This window comes from Cervus elaphus, chromosome 24, assembly GCF_910594005.1.
Source record: "Cervus elaphus chromosome 24, mCerEla1.1, whole genome shotgun sequence".
In the NCBI taxonomy this organism is placed as follows: Eukaryota; Metazoa; Chordata; class Mammalia; order Artiodactyla; family Cervidae; genus Cervus; species Cervus elaphus.
This window is the reverse complement of record NC_057838.1, coordinates 23,260,298-23,285,763: the sequence shown is the minus strand read 5'-3', so window position 1 is coordinate 23,285,763 and position 25,466 is coordinate 23,260,298. Positions and strand designations below refer to the sequence as shown.

The following is a 25,466-nucleotide window of genomic DNA, read 5'->3' as shown; positions in this document are numbered from 1 at the left end:
TAAACAAGAATTGTCTATTACTTAAAATGCAAGAACTTAATGTATATCCTATATAAAGCAATAGAAATAGCTACTAATCATTCCTTAATCAAAACACAGATTTATAAACACTCAAGACACTCTGATTCTTCTGATCTAAATGTTTCTCTCTGGGAGCTATGCTTTTTAGATTGAGGAAAATTATTTTGCCAAGTGATGTTTTTTTTTGTTTGTTTGTTTGTTTTTTCCCAAGTGATGTTTATAAAAAAACTATGTTCCTTCAGAAAGGGACTCTCTTCCCTGTTTGTGAAATTTCTTTTTATTCCTATTACACAAACTATTATTTTGAGACCCCACTCTAAAAAAATTATAATCCTGCAAATTTGGGGTGAGCCCACATTGTTTTGTTTTATTATTGTGGTAAAGTATATGCAACATTAAAGTTACCATTTTAAACATTTGTAGGTGGACAGTTCAGTGATATTAATTATACTCATACTGTTGGGCAACCATCACCACTATCCATCTCCAGAACTTCTTCATCCTCCCAAATTGAAACTCTATCCTCATTAAACGATAATTCCTCATTTCCCCCTCCTCTCTTCAGCCACAGACAACCACTGTTCTATTTTTTGCCTCTATGATCTTGACTAATCTAGGTACCTCACACAAGTGGAATCATGTAATAGTCCATTTGTGCCAGTGCTTTTTATAATTTTTAAGTTTTAGTAATATCTGAAAAGGGCTGCAAATGTTAAAAAATATTTTTTATTCACAGCACTATATACATCCTAAGAAATTAGAAAGTATCCTATATTACTCTTGAATAATTTTTATCAAATTTATTCTAAGGATTTTAAAAATCTAAGTATTGATATTTGTTGTTAAAAAATTAAGTGAAACTTGCTTTGAAATTGTTTAATTTTATTTTTAAAGTCAGAGTTGACCAAATGTTTAGTTAAAATAATATTTGCCAAAGAAGGGCTCAAATAATCTCAGCTCCAAAGAGAAGTGACTGGGGACTAGAAAACAGTGTCTTGCTTTTATTGAATGCTTTCAAAAACTGAAGAAACCCCAAAGTATTAATATCACGAACACTACCATTATTACTATTACTGAAAACTTTTGCATGTATTTTGATCATTTATCCCAGAATTATCAACACCTGATGACTCACTCTATTTGAAACATACCTGTCAAGCAATCTCACCTCTGGAAATCAAGCCAAGAACCAGGAAATATGTACACAAGGGCCTCCAAAATCGCAAACAAATGTCTCAATTTGTATTAATGCACTAAAATGCATTAAAGAATCCCTTAGGTACTTGCCCTTATTCTACACAAAATTTTAGAAATTCAGGGTCCTGTCTTGATTTAAAGCCCAAAGCAATTTAAAGCCTGAGAGAAGACTTAGGCAGATAACAAGGGAGGCTACAAAGTAATCAGGAAAACTAAACCAAGAACAAACAAATCCTCCTGAGCAAGTAAAAGCAAACTGTCTTTCACATCCCATTAAATTCCTGAGGGTATTGCACCCTCAACACAAAATAATTTATATTCAAAAAACAAGACGTAATATTATACAAATTCAAGATCCTCTGCATGGTAAAACAAGGACATGTTTTATCTGTTACAAAATGATTATCCCATCCAAAGATATTTGTTTTGCTTAATTCATACTTGAAAGAAATTCTTAACTCTAAAAATAATAATCCAGAATTTCTCAACTTGAAGGGTTCTGAATAGCTAAGGATCAAGACAAGGAACAGAATCAAGTTTCTATCAGCAATTGATCACTAACAATTTACTTTTGCATTCTGGATAAATATATACATATATCCACTATATATACACATATATATAGTTACTATATATATATATGCATATATATATATAGTCACCAAAAAGGATTGTTTTAAATTTTCTGTACACAAAGTGCTATTTCTTGTTCCACAAACACTGTCTTCCCAGAAGCATCAAGCCATAGGAACTGGGAGCCCTAATACATTACCTGTAACTAGCTCTTTTACCATGATTCTAAAGACAACCTCAGGATTCCCAAGTGGTTCAGAAGGTATAGAATCCGCCTGCCAAAACAGCAGACACAGATTCAATCCCTGGGTTGGGAAGATCCCCTGTAGAAGGAAAAGACGGCCCACTCCAGCATTCTTGCCTGAAAAATCCCATGGACAGAGAAGCCTGGTGAGCTCAGTCCACGGGGACGCAAACAAATGGGACAGGACTTGGCAACTCAACAACAACAAAAGACAACCTCCCTTTGTTAAAGATCGATAGTAATTCTTCTTCACGAAAAAAAGATAACATTTACAAATAAAAAGCCAGCAGCTTGGAGCATATCCTTCTTAAACTATTTTCACTGTGTCATACTTGCCCCACAAAACTGGGATCATGTTTTACATGTTGTTTTTCAATCTGCCTTTTAATGCAAGTCAGAGTCTACTTACCTGTAGGCTCTAACTCTAGCTTTAGGCAAGTTACTTAACTCTCTGAACCCCATTCCAGGTATGAAAGATTCTACCTTGTAGATTTATGTGACAATGAAACAAAATAACCCAAGCAAAATACCTAGCCCAGTAAGAACCTAATAAATGTTGGCGTTTTTTTAAGGCTGCATAATAACCAACTATATGACATAACTTATCTAACCAATTCTCTACTGCTGAATATTTCTGGCCACATTTTACCTATTAAAAACAACACTGAAGTGAAATTCCATGTGGCTAACTCCTTAATACATCCTGAATTCTCTTGGAATTTTTAGAGGTGGCATCCTGGATCAGTGATAAGTACAGAGTCCCTTACATTCACTGCCATGCCTGTTCCCCACATTCCTCACCTCTACCTCACTTTTTTATTTTTTCTTTCTTAAATTAAGTGTTTTGTAAAATTTTAAAAGCTCACAGTAAATGTAATATATTTAGTGTTGAAAGTAATATATTTAGTATCCAAATCTTAATCACTGTTTACCATTCCCTTGGGAGAATGAACAAGCTTTCAGTGCCATATTCTAATATACCTCAACCACTGTTTCACTCTACAGAAGCTTTAAGTAAACTTCTTCAATTTACAGTTTCAGAATAAATTCAATGCGATAGATGCTTGATTTAGTAGTTATTGGTCATTAGACTTTTAAGAGTTGTGTAAGATAAATGTTATGTTTAAAATGTTTTAGAAATGCCTGCCAAGTAGTCAAAAGCCAGGTTTCCGTGTAGACACTATCAAATTAAATCTGTTGAGACTCAGACAAGCTGGGAAGCAATTTAGCAGAAGCCCTCCTCATTGCTGAAAGAACCACGTGCTGCCGGCACCAAAACACACATTCACAGCTGCTTAGGAGACTGTTTCTGCTTCTTTAAATTAACACTATTAACGCGCCTCCCTTTTCCTGGAAATTGTCATTTCCTGAAGCAACCTCATTCGTGAAAAACAAACATTAACAAGACTCCTGAAGTAGCAGAGCCGAGAGGCGGACGCGCGCAAGCCCTGCCGGGCCCCACAGTGGCCGCCCCTCCGCCCGTCCCGGATCAACCCAGTTATGCGAAGTGGCGAACTCGTGACAGCCTCGGGCACTGGACGCCAGCCACGCCGCCACCTCTCTCGGGTCCAACGCTTCTGCAAGCAGGCCGGCCAGGAATGGCTCGACCCCTGGCCCTCAGGCCTGGACCCGGGTTTGGAATTAAGACTCCGTCACGGGCCAGGGGCCCCTCCGTACTCAGTCTCGGGTCCGGGATGAGAGGAGGGGACTTCAGTCCAAAGGTCAGATATTGCAAGGGGTCCTGGTTTTCCCATTCCGCCCTCACTCCTGAGTTGGGGGTGTCGGATGCCTGGGGGAAACCTTCTGTATGGGTCAAAAACCATGCAAGATCAGAGCTCTGCTCACTTATTCTCAGACCAGGTTGGGCATCAGGGGTAAATTAAGAGGTCAGGTGTCACGAACCCAACCACCCCCAACCTACTCTCCAGAAAGGAGTTCTGGGATGGGGGACCCGGGTCAGGACTCACGGAGAACCTGGACCGCCCTGAGCTCATTCCCAAGGAGAGATCTGGGGGAAGCCTCTGGTTGGAAGTCAAGGGTCGGGGCTGAACCTCCGCACCCCTCTGCCCGCGAGCCGATGTCAAGGGTTCTCGGGAACCAGGGTAGCGCGGCGGCCATAATACCTGAGAAGAGGCCAGCGCCTGCTGGAGCTGCTGCTCCTCGCTGATCTTCTGCTTCAGTTTCTTGAACATCGCGCAACGCGGGGATCCTGAGGTGGATGAGACCTGTGGGGCGAGTGCTCAGAGACACCCGGCCGCGGCGGCTTCTCTACACCGCAGACCGCGGGGGCCGGGCCTCGCCGCCTCCTCCTGGGGCTCGCGGGCCGGTCGAGACACTCGTCCTGCGGGTGTCGGCGTCGCCGCCGCCGCGTCTCTCTCTTCTGGGTGCCACCGGTTGGCCTCGGCCCCCCATCCAGCCCCGGCGGCAGCGGCGGCAGCGGCGGCGGCGGCGGCGACAACGGCAGCAGGTGAGCAGTGGGGACAAGGCGCCTGCGCGGCCTACGTGGAGTTCGGCGAGGAAGCGCTACCGGGCGCTGGAGGGGACAAGCTGGAAGTCCGGCCCGCGCATGCGCGCTGCGGGGTCGCTCCCGGAAGGTGCGGGGCTCCGCGCTGCCCACGCTCGTCGCGCGTGGACCTGCCCTCGGAGCCCAGGCGCCGGGTGGGCCCTACACTGATACACACCCGGGCTGCGGTACTGCGAAGTCAGGTGGGCAAGGTGCTGCTTCCCTCGAGGACCGCAAGGCTGACTGTCCCGCCGCAAAGCACCTGTCGTGTGGGTGTGAGAAGAGGGGGTCCGGGGGACCTGCTGGAGACTGTGATTGACAGCGTACTTTTGCTCAGTATTTGTGGTTTGCATTTTCTGTCTTCAGTATCGTATTCCTACTGCTTCCCAGAGTGGCCCTTTTTCCTTTGCGGGACTCTTCCAGGGGTCAAGAAGTGCCTGATCGGAAGCGCCCAGGGTTCAGATGTTTCAGTTTAGTTCAGTCGCTCAGTCGTGTCCCACTCTTTGCGACCCCATGAACCGCAGCACGCCAGGCCTCCTGTCCAACACCAACTCCCGGAGTCCACTCAAACCCATGTCCATTGTGTCGGTGATGCCATCCAACCATCTCATCCTCTGTTGTCGCCTTCTCCTCCTGCCCTCAATCTTTCCCAGCATCAGGGTCTTTTCAAATGAGTCAGCTCTCCGCATCAGGTGGCCAAAGTATTGGAGTTTCAGCTTCGACATCAGTCCCTCCAATGAACACCCAGGATTGATCTCCTTTAGGATGGACTGGTTGGATCTCCTTGCAGTCTTTCAGGCTGATATAGTTTGGACATTGCCTGTATGTATATAGGCTTCCCAGGTGGCGCTACTGGTAAAGAACCCCGCTGCCAATGCAGCAGACTAAGAGAAGTGCTTCCATTCCTGGGTCGGGGAGATTCCCTGGTGGGGGGACATGGCAACCCACTCCAGTATTCTTATCTTAAGAATCCCGTGGACAGAGGAGCCTGGCAGGCTAGTGCAGAGGGTCGCAAAGAATCACGGCTGGAGTGACAGCATATACACGCACATACACATGCTGCGCTCCATTAGGTCAGTCGTGTCCGACCGTCTGCGACCCCATGGACAGAGCCACCAGGTCTCCTGCATTGCAGACGAATTCTTTACTAGTTGAGCCGCCAGGAAAGCCCAAGAATACTGGATTGGGTAGCCTATCCCTTCCCCAGGGATCTTCCCGACCCAGGAATCAAGCTAGGGTCTCCTACATTGCAGATGGATTCTTTACCAGCTAAGCTACCCGGGAAGCCCCCACATACATACATAGTAATATATATCGTGAATTTGAGTGAACACCAGGAGATAGTGGGGGGAGAGGAGCCTGGCATGCTTCCATTCATGACGTCGCAAAGAGTCGAACACGACTTAGCAACTGAACAACAACGAATATATGTATTAAAATATATAAATTACTGAAATGGTGTATTTTCACATATTCCTTCAAAAATCTTCATCATTCTAAGTGCCAGGTCCTTGGTGACCTTTCCAGTCCTTGACAGAACAAGTAGACAAAAAAATTGGTAACAATGTGGAAAAGTTGGGTCAGCTAACTTTGCCTTATCTTTTTTGGAAAAGATGGGAAAACTGCAAAATACATGTTCTTTTTGGATACACGTGGACCAGTCACCAAGATAGACCATGTGCTAATTCATACTACAGATTTCAGTTTCAAAGGATTAATATCATATAGTGTGTTCTCAGATCACAAAGTAATTAAATTAGAAGTCCGTAGCAGAGATATCTAGAAAAATCCCCAAATGTTTGGAAATTATGCTGTGCACATTGAAATAGTTGATGGGCCAAAGAAAAAACCACAAGGGAAATTAGAAAATATTTTAGAAGAATGAAAATGAGAACAAAGCTTACCAAAATTTGTGAGGTTCAGCTATCACAGTGCTTAAAAGAAAAATAACAGTATTAGGTGCTTTTATTAGAAAGGAAAAAAGATTGGAAATCAATAATGTACACTTCCACCTTAAGAAGTTTGTAAAAGAAGAAATTAAAATCAAAGTGAGTAGAAAGATTGAAATAAAAGATACAGAGCAAAACATTGATGAAATTTAAACAATAAAGAAGAAAACAACAAAACTAAAATTTGGTTCTTAAAAATGACTAATAACACTGGTAAGCATCTAGTAAGACTCATGAAGAGAAAGGAAAATACTGGTTATCAATATAAGGCGTTAAAGAGTGCTCATCACCACAGATTCTACAGATATTATAAGGGAATACCCAACAAATTATCAAAACGTAGATGTCCTTCAGTCAATGAATGGATAAACAAACTGTAGTACCTTCTTACCATGGAATACTACTCTGACATCTAAAGGACAGAGCACTGATGCTCATAACAACCTGAATAGTTGTCCTTAAGTTTCACTATGTGAAATAAATGAGACCCAAAAGAAGTCATACATGATATACATGACAAACCAAGATGGTTGTTCTCTTGCTGTCTGTACAGCACATCCCCTGCTCGACCAGTCCCTGTCACACCCACACCCTACTCCCATGACTGGCCTCCCCTCTTAATCGTTGACTTGATCAGTAAATACCTGCATACTTGTCCCGGGGCCCGGCTAGCGATTGTTCTCATCTCTAGATCAGAACCTCACCGCTAAGATAGTTTATCAAAGGGGAGATGGCGGGCTTGCTCCTCTACTAGTTTCCTGATAAGATGAGCCAACTGAAAGTCAATTCCCCCTATGACAGGGAAGCCATTTCCTCCCCACCACCCCAATAGCGAAGACTAGTGCCATGTCCTGCCGCTCATTGTGGGGTGTCAATCCAAGAGCTTACTTCAGGCACATAAGATCCCCCTTGCATTAAACCTATGATGTCACTGTTTTGATGACTCCGGACTCTTTCTTTGGTCTTGAGAGTGGGCAGGTACAAGGCTTGCAGGCCTGCGAGATGCAGCCCACCAGATTCCACTTAGGACATTTTGAAAAGGCAAAGCTATCGGGAGGGAGAAGGGATCTGTGGTTCTAGGAGTTTAGTAGGGCAGGACTGGGATGGGGTGGAAGTGGTATTAACTACAAAGGGGCAGGACAAGGGAATCTTTGGGATGATGAAACAGTGTGTACCATAACTATAGTGGTAGATGTACAACTTTGCATGCATTTGTCAAAACCCAGAAAGCTATATACCACAAACACTCAACTTCAGTGTATGAAATTTTTTAATAAAAATTCAAAGCCTGAGGCTCTGAATTTCACTGCAAGTAACACAGCTTGGATGTGGTAGAGGCAGCATCTGAACCCATAGCTTTCATGGCTCTGAAACCCATGCCCACACTGCCACCCACACTGCCTCTGGATCCCTTACTACGGAGACATACACTCCCACTGACACTGATTTTTCTATGTTCTCCAATACTTTGCTCCAAAATGATCGACTGATTGATATCCAAGATGTCCTCAACAACATATATTCTTTCAAAATAAAAAAGAAATTTTATTTTGTACATTGAGAGCACTTATCCACAAATGTGAAAGTGCTACAGCTGTGTTGTTCTTCACATACCAGATTTGCCAACATTTGTAAGGGGTAGGGGGTATATGTGTATATATGGGATACATATGTAGGGGGTATATATGTATATTGCATATGAAAGTGAAAGTGTTAGTCACTCAGTCGTGTCAGACCCTTTGTGACCCCATGGACTGTAGCCCACCAGGCTCCTCTGTCCATGGGTTGATTCTCCAGGCAGGAATACTGAAATGAGTAGCCATTCCCTTCTGCAGGGGATCTTCCCAACCCAGGGACTGAACCCAGGTCTCCTGCATTGCCAGCAGATTCTTCACTGTCTGAGCCACCAGGGAAGCCCATATCTAATATATATGCATACACATTTTGGCTGTAGCAAGTGAGAGATCTGGAGTGGACTGAAATACTTTTATTCTTATACTCTTTGAATGAACTTCACTGGAACACTTTGAAATATATTATGTTTTTAATGTTTACTTTCAAAAGAATATCTTTTGGCCACATTAATTAAAGTTATATAGGCACTGCCCTGGCAGTCTACACTTGATCTTAGCCAAAAGGCCGAGAAGCGATGCCCTGGCAGTCTAGTGGTTAAGACTGTGTACTTCCAATGCAGAGGGCATAGGTTCAGTCCCTGGTTGGAGAACTGCTAAGTCACTTCAGTCGTGTCCAACTCTGCACAACCCCATAGACAGAAGCCCACCAGGCTCCCCCGTCCCTGGGATTCTCCAGGCAAGAACACTGGAGTGGGTTGCCATTTCCTTCTCCAATGCATGAAAGTGAAAAGTGAAAGTGAAGTCACTCAGTCATGTCCGACTCTTAGCGACCCCATGGACTGCAGCCTACCAGGCTTCTCCGTCCATGGGATTTTCCAGGCAAGAGCACTGGAGTGGGTTGCCATTGCCTTCTCCGACAGGAACTAAGATCCCACAAGCCATGTGGAATGGCAAAAAAAAAATTTTTTTTTAATTAAAGTTATAAAACAGTTGGAAGACCTCCCGTGAAAGAAAGGTCTGCACATCAGTATCTAAATTTAGACTATGACTCTCCCAGGAATTTAGCTTACTCTCCAGCCTGAGGCCTGTCCTTACAGAATTTTTCTTTTTTTGGTATCTTTGTTTTTCATTTAATTCCCATTTGTAGGCAGAAGCAAGGACACTAAAGAAAACTGAAGGGCTGTATATTATTGCTATTGCATAACGATGAGCCAAAAAGTCACTTTCCCAGGGTCATATGATCTCAGTGACAGAACTGGAAACCTATCTCAGGCCTCTTGCCCTTTATCCTGGCCTCCAGCTATAATCTGTTTCACATTCCTTTCTCTTCTGAGACACACCCAGCTCATTTTTTTTAAAGTAGTTCAATTTAATTTTTAACACTTTTGTAATTGTTTATAAATGTCCTAGGACTGTTTACACAGCTGATAATAGTTTAATGAGAAGAGTCCTGGAAGGGAAAACCCAACACTGGGCTGAGTGAAAAAAAAAAACCTTATTTCAAGCATGAGGCCTCTTGGTCACAGGGAAGGGCTGAGAGAATGAAGGTGAAGTGTCAAATTCCCTGCTCCTACTGAACAACTATGTGATAATCAGACTCCTAAGTAAACAAATTCAGTCTTGCAAACCTTTGAATCCTTACCTCATACTCAAGATACTGTGTGGGAGGAAGGGCTGGAAAGCTCATAGTCAAATCACAGCTTTGCCGCTTATTGTTAACAGTTCTGTGATTGGGAGAAAATGACTGAACGTCTTCATGTGTCAGTTTCTACATCTGTAAAAATTTCCCATGAAGATTAAATGAGTATTTGGATAACAAGTTAGTATCTTGGGAAAAAAGTCAGATTTATTCCTCACATCTGAAAAATGAAATTATTAAAGTAGTAGAAGAAAACATGGGAGGATTTATTTTATAACCCTGGAGTGCTAAAGGCCTTCCTAAGTATAACAGTATAACACAAAATCCAGAAACCATTACAAAAAAGGTTTATTTACATGAAAGGTAATTTTCTTATTCCGCATGTCAAAAATGCTACAAAATTTTTAAATGCTATAAAATAATGAAATATTGTGTAATTAATTGCTCTATAGTAATGACATAACTATATGGATGAATATATACTATAGCATGGATGAACCTTACATAATGTTGAGCCCAAGAAACCAAAGAAAAGAATATATACTACATTATTTCATGTAGGCAAAACTAACCTATGGTGTTAGAAGTCAAGGGAAATATTGTGTTGGGGTGTAAGAAAGGCATAGCAATAGGGAAGGAGATTTGAGGGGAGATTCTGGGGTACGTGCCAGTTGTATTCTTTGTCATTGGTAATTATACAGATATGTTTGAGATATTTTTGTTTCCTGATTATTGTGGTGGGTATCCATGTTAAAACTCACAAAAGCATACATCAAAATTAAAATTCAATTTCACCCTATGTAAATTTTAAAATAATAACAGTTTGCCATGAAAACAAATAGGCATAAAATTTAAAAAAAAAGAATGAGGCAGCTGATGTATACAGATTATACAGATTATATCTGGGGAGATTGCAAGACATTTTGTTAAGTCAGAAACCAAAGTGCACTGTGGTGTACATAGCAGACTATCATTAGTGTGATTAACAATTATATTCATTTATATGTGTGTTAGGTTAAATTGCATGAAGTTACTGAGTTTTAACTACAAAAATAACAATATCATATAGTTCAACATATGTGTGTATGTATATTTGTAAACAATAGGTATTATAGAATATATCTGTAAAGACACGAGAAACCAGTGACCGTGATTGCCACCAGTGAAGGAAACAAGGCAATTGGAGGTATCAGGGTAGTTATAAAAAGGGTAGTTGTATCCCTTTTTATCTCTTGAATTCATCACCCAAGCATGGATTAACTATTCATTCAAAAATTAATTCTAATATGCAAAAAAAAGTAGGCAATGAGCAATACTTTCAAAAATTTAAAGAGAAATTGTTTTCAGTCTCAAATTCTCTTTGAGCCAAATAATTAATCAGTCATGTATGTGTACATAAATGCTTAGGAAAAATACTGAAGGCTGCACATCAAATTATTAGCTTTGGATAGGTTAACTCTGAACAATGTAACTAATTAAAATGGGGAATACAAACTTTGCTTTTCACTCCGTGTGTTTCTTTATGCTTTGAATATTTAAGATGTATATACAAGACAGAAAACCAAAGGTGTAGCTGAGCCCCAAAAGTAGGCACTGTCCCCTTCTTGCATCTATCTCAGAACAAGACACTACATTAATTGACTTTGCAAAGGAAAACAGGCTCCTCTAAGTAATCGTGAGATATGGATATTTTACTCCAGAATCTAGAATTTCTAGTCTAGATTTTCTAGGGGGAGCAAAAGTCATGATTTACATTGTTTAGTGCACAGTATTTCGCTCCAAATCATCTTATTCAATATATCTTTTCTCCTCAAACCACCCTACCTGCTGCCCTGTGGTCACGTCTTAATCTCCCCATGCAGATGTCAGCTTTGTCTGACTCATCCTCCTCCACCAGCTCCAAGACCTCTGGGCATTTCGTCTCACCTTTCCTGAAACAGAGCCTCCTCTGCCCCACCTCCCCAATCTTCCACCCCCCGGATGGAAGTCTACCCTGGACAGAAGAGTCGATTTTGCACTTAGCCAAAAAAAGATCCTCTAGTTACTATAGGCACTGTCTCATTAAGAGAAAGAGAGGAAATTCTAAGCACTAAGTCTTCTGTCATTGAAAATCTTGAAAGGATGATACTTGCAATTTAAGAAAGTTAGAGGGGATTCCCTGGTGGTCTAGTGTTTGGGACTCCACACTTTCACCATTGAGAGCCTGGATTCAATCCCTACTAGTCAGGGAACTAAGATCCTGCAAACTGTCCTGTCAAAAAGAAAACAAAAATTAGAGTTAAAAAAATAGACTTTTTACTGGTATCTTCTTAAACTAAAGTTCTTTAGCTTAACCAGACACTAGGCTCCTATAGGAATAGGTGAAATAGATGAAAAGAAAATGAAATCGAATGAGGCATAATTCAAAGAAGCAGACTTGACTTTTCAACCCAGGGACAAAACAAGAGGTGGAACATGTGTGACAGCCTGGGATGCTCGCAGCTGCACCTTTTAGACCTTCAGAGAAAACAGAGCGCACGTGTCCACCTTCGACCAGGGGTCATTACCAACGAGCTGCTCTCCATGGTTCCCATGGCAGCCAGGAGATGCTGTCACCCTCCCCTCACCCTGGGCAGACACCTGAAGCCTCTAGTCTCGGTCAAAAGCTCCACCCATCCCACCTCCAGGCCAGCTTCATCTTCAGCTTGTGAAAGGTTGAAAAGCAGAGCAGCATTCCTTCCCAGGGAGAACTCTCACCTCAGATCACTCCTGGCACACCAGTTCCACAGCTCGCCAAGGGCACACCCAGGGCCCAGCACCCAGATTCAGCCTCCAGAAGGACTGAGACACAGGCTGATGGGCGTGCACCTGTGTGGAGTCCCCAGCTCCCTGTCCTCTCCGCCTCGGTGTCGTCTGCATTTCCAGGCACAGTAGAATTCTCATCTCCTGTCTTGAGCGTAGGACACTTGAAGGGTGATGGGTTTCAACATACAAATGCTCATGTGATACTCCGAATAGATACATTTTTCCTTCTCTCGAACTTTGAGGCTTCCGTTTCATTACAGAATCATCTCACAAGAATCATACTCAGTAAACTGCCCTCTGTCAACGTCCCTGAAATGTGTGATTCTAGAATCTGATTCTTTCTCCCTTTAAAGTGAAGTGTTAGTTTCTCAGTTGTGTCTGACTCTTTGCGACCCCATGGACTGTGCCCACTATTCTCCTCTGTCCATAGAGTTCTCCAGGCAAGAATACTGGGGTGGGTAACCGTTCCCTTCTGCAGGGACAGGCAGATTCTTAACCATCCAAGCCACCAGGGAAGCCCCTTTCTCCCCTTCAAAGGGCATTATTCAGAGTGCAGTGGCTGCTACTTGAACAGTCTTTGAGAGAAAAAGATCAGCCTCTCTTGTATCTTTTTCCATTTTGTATGAAAGAATTGCCTGTCCTCCCAGGGCCAAGGGACAGATGCCAGGTTGAGATGTAGCCTAGCAGTGTGCAATGGCTGTGAAAATATTGACTTTTGACAACACGCCCCAAGCACCAACTGTGACAACTCAGCAGCTGGTCTAACTCAGACAGATTATCTGTTGGGTACAACACCTCTGACCCCTACCCCAGCAACTGCACAATAACACTGACTTGTTTGCTTTTCTTTTTTGGCCATGACCATGTGGGATCTTAGGGCTTCCTGTGGCTCAGTGGTAAAGAACCCCCCTGTAATGCAGGAGACCTGGCAGGAACTGTGGGTTTGATCCCTGGCTTGGGAAGATCCTCTGGAGAAGACGAAATGGCAACCCACTCCAGTATTCTTGCCTGGATATTTTCATGGACAGAGGAGCCTGATGGGCAACAGTTCATAGAGTCGAAAAGAGTTGGACACAACTTAGCGACTAAATAATGTGGGATCTTAGTTCCTGGACAAGGGATTGAATCCATGCCCCCCATTGGAAGGTGGAGTCTTAATCACTGGACCACCAGGCAAGTCCCCAGCATCGACTTATTTGTAACTTACGGAACGGATCTTTCTCTCTATTGCTATAACTTTCCCACCATACCTAGGAAGGAGGACATTGAATTACAGAGGAACACACAATCGGAGTGATGGTTGTTAAGGATTCATCATACCAAATGACTTCCCAGGTGGCTCAGAGGTGAAGAATCCACCTGCCAACGTAGGAGATGAGAGTTCGATCCCTGGGTCGGGAAGATCCCCTGGAGAAGGAAATCTTCTGGAGAAGATTTCAGAGAACCCTCTCCAGCATTCTTGCCTAGAAGATCCCATGGAGGAGCCTAGGGGTCATTGGGGTTGAAAGAGTCAGACATGACAGAGTGACCATGCACACACGCCTACAGACATGACACCAACAGGCTGCCACTGACTCCTGGTCTGCGGTACGTTCTCAGATGCACCTTGGCCAAGTCAAGTAGAATTTGCCTGAGGACAGAGTGCCAACCTGCATGGTGCACTCCCCTCCTCCAGCCATATCCCTATACAGTCCAGAGAGGTATAGAGCCTGTAATGCTCAGAAGCTGAAGTTGAACCAGTAATGCTGAAGTAATGCCAAAGAAGCTGAAGTTGAACGGTTCTATGAAGACCTACAAGACTTTCTAGAACTAACACCCAAAAAAGATGTCTTTTTCATTATAGGGGACTGGAGTGCAAAAGTAGGAAGTCAAGAGATACCTGGAGTAACAGGCAAATTTGGCCTTGGAGTACAAAATAAAGCAGGGCAAAGGCTAATAGAGTTTTGCCAAGAGAAGACACTGGTCATAGCAAACACCCTCTTCCAACAACGCAAGAGAAGACTACACATGGCCATCACCAGATGGTCAACATCGAAATCAGACTGATTATATTCTTTGCAGCCAAAGATGGAGAAGCTCTATACAGTCAGCATAAACAAGACCCGGAGCTGACTGTGGCTCAGATCATGAACACCTTATTGACAAATTCAGACTTAAATGGAAGAAAGTAGAGAAAACCACTTGACCATTCAGGTATGACCTAAATCAAATCCCTAATGATTATACAGTGGAATTGCCAAATAGATTCAAGGGATTATATCTGATAGACACAGTGTCTGAAAAACTACAGATGGAGGTTCATGACCTTGTATAGGAGGCAAGGATCAAGACCATCCCCAAGAAAAAGAAACGCAAAAAGGCAAAATGGTTGTCTGAGGAGGCCTTACAAATAGTGAGAAAAGAAGAGAAGTGAAAGGCAAAGAAGAAAAGGAAAGGTATACCCATTTGAATGCAGAGTTCCAGAGAATAGCAAGGAGAGATAAGAAAGCCTTCCTCAGTGACCAATGAAAAGAAAGAGGGGAAAACACAGAATGGGAAAGACTAGAGCAGCTGAACTGAACTGATAGAGCTTGAGGTTTGGCAGCAGAGGGAAGACGCTGGCCCCACCCTACAACTGAGTATTGTTCAGTCACTCAGTCGTGTCCCACTCTTTGTGGCCCCACAGACTGCAGCATGCCAGGCTTCCTTATCCTTCACCATCTTTCAGAGCTTGCTCAAACTTGAGTCCATTGAATCGGTGATTCCATCCAACCATCTCATCCTCTGTCATCCTTTTCCTCCTGCCTTCAGTCTTTCCCAGCATCAGGCTCTTTTCTAATGAGTCGGCTCTTTGCATCAGGTGGCCAAAGTATTGGAGCTTCAGCATCAGTCGTTCCAATGAATATTCAGGACTGATTTCCTTTGGGATGGACTGGTTTGATCTCCTTGCAGTCCAAGGAGAACTAGATAGTCCATCCTACCTCACTATTCACTACTCTTATGTTGCTTGGAATGGGAAAACAAAAGTTATCAAACATTCTCCCTCCCTCAACCCCATTTTCTGATACCTCCATGTATCAGTCAAGGTCTGTTCAGGAAAACGTAGTCTATACTACTGTCGACTAAAAAACAAAAAGATGTACAACTTGAGAGTTGTGAGTTAAGTTTTATTGGGGGCAAAATGAGGACTGCAGCCCGGGAGGCAGCATCTCAGATAGCTCTGAGAGACTGCTCCAAAGTGGCAGTGGGGGAAAGTCAATATATCAGGTTTTGGTGAAGGGGGAGCACAGAGTGCCTCCCTCCACCCTGAATTCCCTCAGGGGGTGTTGAAGGTCGACAGCTACAGCAGCACGGGGTTCAGTCTCTGTAGAGGCAGATGGCAAATGCCTTTGTTGTTCAGCCATTGGCAATGCTCTCGGTAACTGCCAATTTGTAGCTGACACTAGCTATGGACAACTAGTTGTATAGGTATTGGAAAATCCAAAAAACCAAACAAGGAAGGCAACCTGGAGATTAGCAAGAGCAGGAAGATACCGCCATCCCCCGGGCTGGAGGAACCAGGGCAGGAGGCAGGGCTAACGGACTCCAGGAGCAGGTTCAGAACCTCAAAGCTGGTGCCACCTTACCACCTCCCACCCCCGCTCTCACTTTTCCGCCAACGCTTCCCCCTGGCAGCACCCGGTTGGCAAGGGAGCCTGAGAAACATAACTATAGGTCAGCTGTTGCCAGAACGGAGAACCCTTTAGGGCCCAAGAGTGGGCTCTTATCTAACACTCGGAGGTGAGTTGTCCGAGGAGACACATGAGCTGATAAAGCACGAGATTTTATTGGGAGGGGGTTTCCCGGGCAGAGGACAACAGGGTAAGGTAACCCAGCAGGACTGCTCTGCCACACGGCTCACGGTCTCAAGGTTTTACGGGGATGGGATTCGTTTCTGGGTTGTCTTGTTAGTTTCTGGGTTGTCTTTGGCCACTCATTCGGACTCAGAGTTCTTCCTGGTGGCGCATACATTTCTCAGCCAAGATGGATGGCAGCGAGAAGGATTCTGGGAGGTGGTCAGACACACGGTGTCCTTTGGATCTTTCCCGAACTCTCCTGATTGGTGGTGGCTTATTAGTTCCGTGTTCTTTACTAGGACCTCCTGTCGTAAAATAACTCACACAGGTGGTGCCTGGCCAGGGTGGGCGGTTCCGGTCAGTGTGCTTCCCAATACCAAGGGTGGAGTGTGGAGCAGAGGACAGACTGAAAAAATGACTGGCACGTCCGGAAAAGGTTACTTGTGCAACAGTAAGAGCTCAGAATCCTCGACAAGGAGACTCTACACTCTAATCAGACTGCCTCGCCCAGGGCAAAATGCACAGAGAAAGGGAGTCGGGCATTGTCACCCAAGGGGGAGCAAAGACTTTACCTGGTGTTTACCAAAGGAGGTCAGGAAAGGTTAGCAGTTGTGGAAGAGCAGGAAGGAGGGAAAGAATCTGGGGAAACAGGATTTTGTGGGAGATTAGATAAGATCTGATTTGCATTTTTATGAGAGAAACCTGGCTGGGGTTTAGGGCAGGGCTTCTCAAGCTTTGTTGAACAGGCACATCACCCGGGGACCATTCAGCAGGTGGGGTGGGGCCTGAGATTGTGCATTTCTAGCAGGCGCCTAGGTGATGTTGACAAGGCTGGTCCATTGAACACGCTGAAAGCAAAGATTTAGGGAGACTCTTGGCATGCCTGTGTGTGCCTGTGTGCTAAGTCGCTTCAGTCGTGTCCAACTTTTTGTGACCCCATGGACTGTAGCCCACCAGGCTCCTCTGTTCATGGGATTCTCCAGCAAGAATACTGGATTGGGTTGCCATGCCCTCCTCCAGGGGATTTCCCAACCCAGGGATCGAACTCACATCTTTTATGTCTCCTGCATCGGCAGGCAGGTTTCCTTACCACTAGGGCCACCTGGGAACATCAGGGAGACCCTTGAATCTGTGTAAATACTGATTGGGATGATCCATGAAGGAGAAAGTTTTGATCCAGAAAGAGATAAAGACAATAGAAGAGGCAGTGCGCCTGCTAGTCCCAAGGATTTGTTTCTTGCTTCCAGAGTTTGGACAGAAGAGACCCAGGGATGCCCTCCTTCTGGCCTCTGGCCATCCCTCAACCTCTTTTCCATTCGCAACCTCTGGGACTGTCTTCTCAGCTGTCCTCTGCCCCCAGGGAATAGCCAATACCTATGTGTGTATGTGTGTGTGCTTAGGGTCTTACTGACCAATCAGAAACTCTCAGATTCCTTAGAATTATTCCACCCAGGTAGAGGGTGGAGGCCACCATCAACCACCTACTCAACCTGTGTCTTAAGACGTGTTACACCTACCTCTCCTTGGGTTTCCAGTTCAACCACAATGAGGCAGCTCCTAGGGGCATGGACCATTTCCTTCTCAAGTTGGTTGAGGAGAAGCTTGAGAGTGCCCAGCATCCTGGAAGATGCAAAATCAGTGCAGCAGCAGCATCTTCTTCCAGAATGTAAGAAGCTATCCCAAGATGAGTTGTGTGAAACCATGGAAGCCACCATGGTCCTGGAAAATCAGGCCTTTTTGGATCTGCATGCCCTGGCTTCTGCCTGTGCAAACCCCATCTCTGTGACTTGCTGGAGAGCCGCGTGCTAGATGAGGAGGTGAAGCTCTCAGGGAGATGGGTGACCCCCAACTAACCTCTGCAGGATGGCCACCCCCAGGCTCAGTGAGTGTCTCTTTGAAAAGCTCACCCTCTCTGACACTCCAAGTGATGTTAAGATGACGGGAGTGCCAACCAGCTGCACTTAACATACATTATTAATGCAGCTTCTAGCTTCACTTGCTGAATCCAGGATTCCTGTTACAACACTCCATGAAAAATAAATGAGTGTGGTAATGGCTTCCACTCTATGGACTAACACATTGAAAATATCCAAGAAGACCTATGTATGGAGCTTGTGAAAAGCAGCATCTGGGACCATTTTTTAATGTAAGAAAAGATCTCAGGGGTGATTTTTGGCATCTGGAAAGCAGCTGCCACCAACAGTAAAGGCTAGCTGTTTATCTTTAGAATAATTCTAATTAGAGGCTGACATAATGCTCGGTCTCCAGTTAATTAATGTCGTCGATCGCCAAAGAAAAGAAAGCCTGGGAGGTGACAGACATTATGTCAGAGGAGGGACTTGTTGCTGGAGAAACTGAGCAGCGATCAGCTCCATTTTATTGGTTGTGAATAACCTGACTTTTTTTCCTTTTTTTGTCAAGTGCCCGCTTAGTTTCTTCATCGGATATCTAAACAATTATTTCAAATTCAGTGAAACCAAAATAAAATTCTTGATTATACCTTCACTGCTGATGAACCTTCTTAGTTTTAAAAATTCTGAAGTATAGTTGATGTATAGTATTTTATAAGCAACAAGTGTATAATAGAGTGAGTCACAATTTATAAAGGTTGTACTCAATTTATAGTTATTACAAAATACCGGCTAGGGCTTCCCTGGTGGTCCAGTGGTTAAGAATTTGCCTGCCAAAAAAAAAAAAAAAAAAGAATTTTCCTGCCAATGCAGGGGACAAGGGTTCGATCCCTGCTCCAGGAAGATCCCACATGCCGTGAGGCAGCTAACCCCATGGGCCACAACTACTGAGCCAGTGCTTCAGAGCCCATGAGTCTTAACTCCAGTGCTCAGCAACAAAAGAAGCCATTGCAATTCGAAGCTGGCACACCACAAGAAGAGTAGTCCCCGCTTGCTGCAACTAGAGAAAGCCATGAAGAAGGAATTCATAGGGCCTGGACTCCATCTCAGGCCTGTCTGTGCTGATCGTGCGCGGCCACCTCTCCAGTGGACTCTGAACTCTGTGCTTAGCGCCTGTGGGAATGACAATGGAAGGATAAGACCCCCCTCTGGGCAGGGGAATCTTGAAGAACAGACACTAATCACCCCTGCCTCCGGACACTAGCTATCAGAATGTAAGCACAGGCTTATCAGTTATTAACTATTTGTTATATAACTGCGGGCTTATTGATTATTGACTGTTTGAACACATAACACGTGAATGATGGGGTTATTGTAGTTGTATTTACCCTTCCTTTGTTTATGTAAGTCTCAAGGGAATTGGGGTAGTGGGTTTGGACACATGGGGTATAAAAGATTTTCACAAATGCTGGTCGGGGTCCTTGGCTAAGAGGAGACTCTGCCTTGGGCCCGCCGGCGTAATAAACTGCACTCCACTATCTGCATTGTCCTTCTGAGTGAGTCTGTTTCCCGGAAAGCGTGGCTATAACAGCCAGAGCACGGCAGTGAAGACACAGTGCAAACAAATATAAAAAAAAAAAAATTAAGAAAAATACTGGCTACACGTCCTATGTTGTACAATATATCCGTGTAGCTTATTTTATACTTTTTTTTTTTGCCACACCTCATGGCGTGTGGGATCTTAGTTCCCCAGTCGGGGATTAAACCCTCGTCCCCTCAGTGGAAGCTTGGAGTCTTAACTGCTGGACCACCAGAGAAGTCCCTATTTTATACCTAATAGTTTGTACCTGTTAATCTCCTATCCCTATGTGCCCCTCCCAGTACTTCCCACTGGTAACCACTACTTTGTTCTCTATGTCTGTGAGTTTTGTTGTTGTTGTTATGTTCACTAGTTTTATTTTTTACATTCCACGTACAGGTAATATTATACAGTATTTGTCTTTCTGACTTATATCTCTTGGCATAATGCCCTTCAAGTCCATCCATGTTGTGGCCAATGGTAAAATTTCCTTCTTTTTTATGGCTGAGTAGTATTCCATTGTATTCTTCCTGACTTAAGTGTTTCTCCTCGTCTCTACTCCTTCACTTCTGCTCCCTGATCACCTCCCTAAAAGACTGTTTGCTCCTCAGTCCTTACTTTTTGAGGAAACCCAAGCTAAGGCAGGTGACATAAAAGGAACAAAGAGTTCTTAAGATATTACTAGATCATTATTTCAAAGAAATTATGAATATTATGCAGAAAGTACAATTGGCATATACTTGGAAGGGCAGCCATGATGAAAGACTCATGAGACACTGATAACTGGGAGTGAGCTGGTAATATCTTCCCTTTCTTTTTTTCATACAAAACATTCTCCCAGAGGATGGATCAGGACAACTATCAAGAACAATCCTCCTCAAATTATAAAGCGCATCCCTGCTCAGCTCTATCCTTCCCCCATCCTGCTTCCAGCCCCTACAAGTGCACGCTGAGGGCACTCCCCTCAGTAAACCCCTTGGAGTAGAATCTCTGTGTCAGGCTCTGCTACCAGGGAACCTGACCTGAGAGAGAAGTACAGGATGATGAGGGCTCTGGAAAACGTATCCCATGAGAAGATGATGAAGGAGCTGCAATACTCAGTCTCAGGGAAAATGTGTGGAAATAGGAATAGCAGATACCTTCAAATATTTAAAAATTAAATAGTAGAACAAGGGCAGGTTGGATAGAAATTAGGCCAAAGCAGAATCTGGATGAGCATTAGAAAGAACTTTCTCATACTCAAAGCTTCCCAACATAGGTATAGACTGCTTTGCAGTTTGACATCCTGCATGGAAAGTATTCACCCAGAATCCAGGGGACCACTGAATGGGACAGAGGAGGAACCTTGGACCTGGGTGGGTGAGTCACTGGACCAAAGGCAACGTGCTAGATGTTATTATTCTAAGGGCCACAAGATGGCAGCAGAGAACTCACTCCCAAAGGTGATGGACTAGAAAATTCTGATTCTTTTCACAGATTTGATTTGGATCTTCAGATATTCTAGGAGGCACTGTGTACACCATTACAAGCCCTTGTAGACTCATGACACACAGACGTGCAAAGTCAAAGCATTTCTCCTAAATCACATATTTTACCACTGGAAAAAATGGTAAAACAGGTCAACCTGATCAGGAAGATTACACTGAATCAGGGTAAACACACTTCGTAGAATCTGACACTGATGCTACTTCTATCTTGACATGCAGATTTCTACTTCCAGCCATTGTGTACCTTCCAAAAGGGGACCCTGTGTTTGAAATAGGCTTAACCAAGGGTCTACATGTTGAGCTTCAGTCTATGCTTGCTTGTGGTGTTCACAGAAAACATTCTCCACATTGCTAGGGGACCAACCTCAAGTCTACATATTCTCAAAAAATACAGGGCAGTGTCGGTCTTTTCACTTATTTGTCCAGTTAATTTTAGCCACTCTAATAGCTGTATACTATTTCATCATGGGTTTGATTTACACTTCCCTAGTGACTTAATGGACTGGGAAACAGACTATTGGAGGTCACAAACAGAACCTTGTATGCACCAGGACCCAGGAGAAAGGAGCAGTGACCCCACAAGAGACTGACCCAGACTCGCCCGTGAGTGTCCAGGAGTCTCCGGTGGAGGAGAGGGTCGGCAGTGGCCTGCTGCAGGGTTGGGGCTCCTGAATGTAGCAGTGCCGGCATGGGGCCTTTTGAATGAGGTCGCCATTATCTTCACTACCTCCACCATAGTTTAGTGAAGTGAAGTCGCTCAGTCGAGTCCGACTCTTTGTGACCCCATTGACAGTAGCCTGCACCAGGCTCCCCCGTCCATGGGATTTTCTAGGCAAGAGTACTGGAGTGGGTTGCCATTTCCTTCTCCAGGGGATCTTCCCGACCCAGGTATCGTACCCAGGTCTCCCACATTGTAGACAGACACTTCACCATCTGAGCCACCAGGGAAGTCCCCACCACAGTTTGGCCCCAGGTAAATAACAGGGAGGGAACACAGCCCCACCCATCAACAAAAATTGGATTAAAGATTTACTAAGCATGGCCCCGCCCATCAGAACAAGACCCAGTTTCCCCCTCAGTCAGTCTCTCCCATCAGGAAGCTTCCATAAGCCTCTTATCCTTCTCTATCAGAGGGCAGACAGAATGAAAACCACAATCACAGAAAACTAACCAAACTGATCACATAGACCACAGCCTTGTCTAACTCAATGAAACTATCAGCCATGCTGTGTAGGGCCACCCAAGACAGACAGGTCATGTTGGAGAGTTCTGACAGAATGTGGTCCACTGGAGAAGGGACTGGCAAACCTTCTTGCAAACACTTCTGGCAAGTGTTCTTGCCTTGAGAACCCCATGAACAGTAGGAAAAGGCAAAAAGATAGCACACTGAAAGATGAACTCCCCAGGTCGGTAGGTGCCCAATATGCTACTGGAGATCAGTGGAGAAATAACTCCAGAAACAATGAAGAGACGGAGCCAAAGCAAAAACAACACTCAGTTGTGGATGTGACTGGTGATAGATGCAAGGTCTGATGCTGTAAAGAGCAATATTGCATAGGAACCTGGAATGTTAGGTCCGTGAATCAAGGCAGGGAAGTGGTCAAGCAACAGATGGCAAGAGTGACCATCAACATTTTAGGAATCAGTGAACTAAAATGGACTGGAATGGGGGAATTTAACTCAAATGACCATTATATCTACTACTGTGGGCAAGAATCCCTTAGAAGAAATGGAGTAGCCATCATAATCAACAAAAGAGTCCAACATACAGTACTTGGATGCAATCTCAAAAATGACAGAATGATCTCTGTTCGTTTCCAAGGCAAACCATTCAATATCACAGTAATCCAAGTCTATGCCCCGACCAGTAATGCTGAAAAAACTGAAGTTGAACAGTTCTATAAAGACCTACAAGACCTTCTAGAACTAACATCCAAAAGAGATGTCCTTTTCATTATAGGGGACTGGAATGCAAAAGTAGGAAGTCAAGAAACACCTGGAGTAACAGGCAAATATGGTCTTAGAGTACAAAATGAAGCAGGGCAAAGGCTAATAGAGTTTTGCCAAGAGAACGCACTGGTCAGAGCAAACACCCTCTTCCAACAATGCAAGAGAAGACTCTACCCATGGACATCACCAGATGGCCAATACCAAAATCAGACTGGTTATATTCTTTGCAGTCAAAGATGGAGAAACGCTATACAGGCAGCAAAAACAAGACCTGGAGCTGACTGTGGCTCAGATCATGAACACTTTATTGCCAAATTCAAACTTATATTGAAGAAAGTAGGGAAAACCACTAGACCATTCAGGTCAGTTCAGTTCAGTCGCTTATCAAATCCCTTATGATTTTACAGTGGAAGTGACAAATAGATTCAAGGGATTAGATCTGATAGAGAGCCTGAAGAACTTTGGACGGAGGTTCATGACATTGTACAGGAAACAGGGATCAAGACCATCCCCAAGAAAAAGAAATGCAAAGTGGCAAAATGGTTGTCTGAGGAGGCTTTACAAATAGTTGAGAAAAGAAGAGAAGTGAAAGGCAAAGGAGAAAAGGAAAGATATACCCATTTGAATGCAGAGTTCCAAAGAATAGCAAGGAGAGATAAGAAAGCCTTCCTCAGTGATCAGTGCAAAGAAATAGAGGAAAACAATAAAATGGGAAAGACTAGAGATTTCTTCAAGAAAATTAGAGATATCAGGGGAACATTTCATGCAAAGATGGGCACAATAAAGGACAGAAATGGTATGGACCTAACAGAAGCAGAAGAGATTAAGAAAAGGTGGCAAGAATACACAGAACTATATGAAAAAGATCTTCATGACCCAGATAATCACGATGGTGTGATCACTCACCTAGAGCCAGACATCCTTGAGTGTGAAGTCAAGTGGAGGTGATGGAATTCCAGTTGAGCTATTTCAAATCCTAAAAGATGATGCTGTGAATGTGCTGCACTCAATATGCCAACAAATTTGGAAAACTCAGTAGTGGCCACAGGACTGGAAAAGGTCAGTTTTCATCCCAATCCCAAAGAAAGGCAATGCCAAAGAATTCTCAAACTACTGAACAATTGCACTCATCTCACATGGAGAAGCCACTGGCAACCTACTCTACTCTTGCCTGGAAAATCCCATGGATGGAGTCTGGGAGGCTGCAGTCCACAGGGTTGCTAAGAGTTGGACATGACTGAGTGACTGAACTGACTGACTCAGTGACTTAATAATGGAGCTACAACGTTCAGCATGTCAAAGACTAAGCCTGCTCAGCAGACTCAAAGGAGTAAATAGAGATGTAGGAAGAAAACCAGGAAAATGCATCACTTATGGAAGCCAAGTGGAGAAGTGACTCAAACAGAGAGCGGTCAATAGGATCAAATGATGTCGTATGAGGTCTGAACATTCTCCTTTGGATTTAGTGCCTCTGGGTGGCTTTTCCTGCAGGGAGCCAGCCTGAACGTACAGGCCCCTTATGGCCCTAAGAGAGAACAAAGGGTCTCTCTTTGTCCTGCCACCCCTTCTTGTTAAAGTATAGACTGGCATTTGTCTCCTTCAGGGAAAAAAACACACCGGTGACCTTTTTGCCTGTTTTTCTGGTGCTGAAAAACTCCTCATGTTCGAAACCTGTCTTCCATCTAATGTTCTATTGATGAAGCCTGTTTTCTACCTAATGTTCTAATGATCTTAATCATGTTGGGCGCTAGGGTAATTAATGCTTTACTGATCTTAAGTGTGGAAATTTAAAACATCTGTAGCTCTGCACGTATGCAAACCCTCGATCTATTCTTAGTAACTCCTGTTAGAGTATATATAGGCGTGGTATTCTTCAATAAAGTTGGCGGAGTCAGACGCAAGCGGACTCCGTCCCTCTCAACCCCATCTTTCTCTTTCTGAGTCTTCTTTCTCCTAGGTACTCTGGTAATTGCGTTCTTGACCAGTTCGTTTGCCGGCAGGCTCCGGCATTTACCAAAAGATCTTCCAGTAGCAATTGGTTCCAGCTTCCAGTTTCTTTCCACATTTCTAGAGTGAGTCCCACTGTACTGCCTGCTTGGCAGCACCCCCTCCTTAGGTGTCTGGGTCCAAGCTCCAGGGGGCCCCTCCACAGAGCTCCTGAAGTCAAAGCACCAGCTGGTACCTATTTGCAGTCATTCTAAGTTCCTAGGGCATGTCCCAGGCTCTGTTCCCTGGGAAGCCAACCCTGAGATGGAAATTAGAGTGCAGAAGCTTCATCAGGGAGTGACCTCAGGACCATCA

The 25,466-nt window shown here is 44.1% G+C and overlaps 1 protein-coding gene and 1 pseudogene across 5 annotated transcripts in view; both read right to left on the bottom strand.

Annotated features, from left to right (window-relative positions):
• Window positions 1-4,373, bottom strand: part of GOLGA4 (golgin A4) — a 112,622-nt gene extending 108,249 nt beyond the window's left edge. For all 5 annotated transcript variants that reach the window (XM_043885176.1, XM_043885177.1, XM_043885178.1 and 2 more), the window contains exon 1: window positions 4,159-4,373. In XM_043885176.1, coding sequence (XP_043741111.1) covers window positions 4,159-4,227 — 69 coding nt within the window. In that variant the 5' untranslated portion in view covers window positions 4,228-4,373. The remainder of the gene's footprint in view (window positions 1-4,158) is intronic.
• Window positions 4,374-8,493: 4,120 nt separating this feature from the next.
• LOC122683389 lies at window positions 8,494-8,638 on the bottom strand (annotated as a pseudogene).
• Between the last annotated feature and the right edge of the window lie 16,828 nt (window positions 8,639-25,466).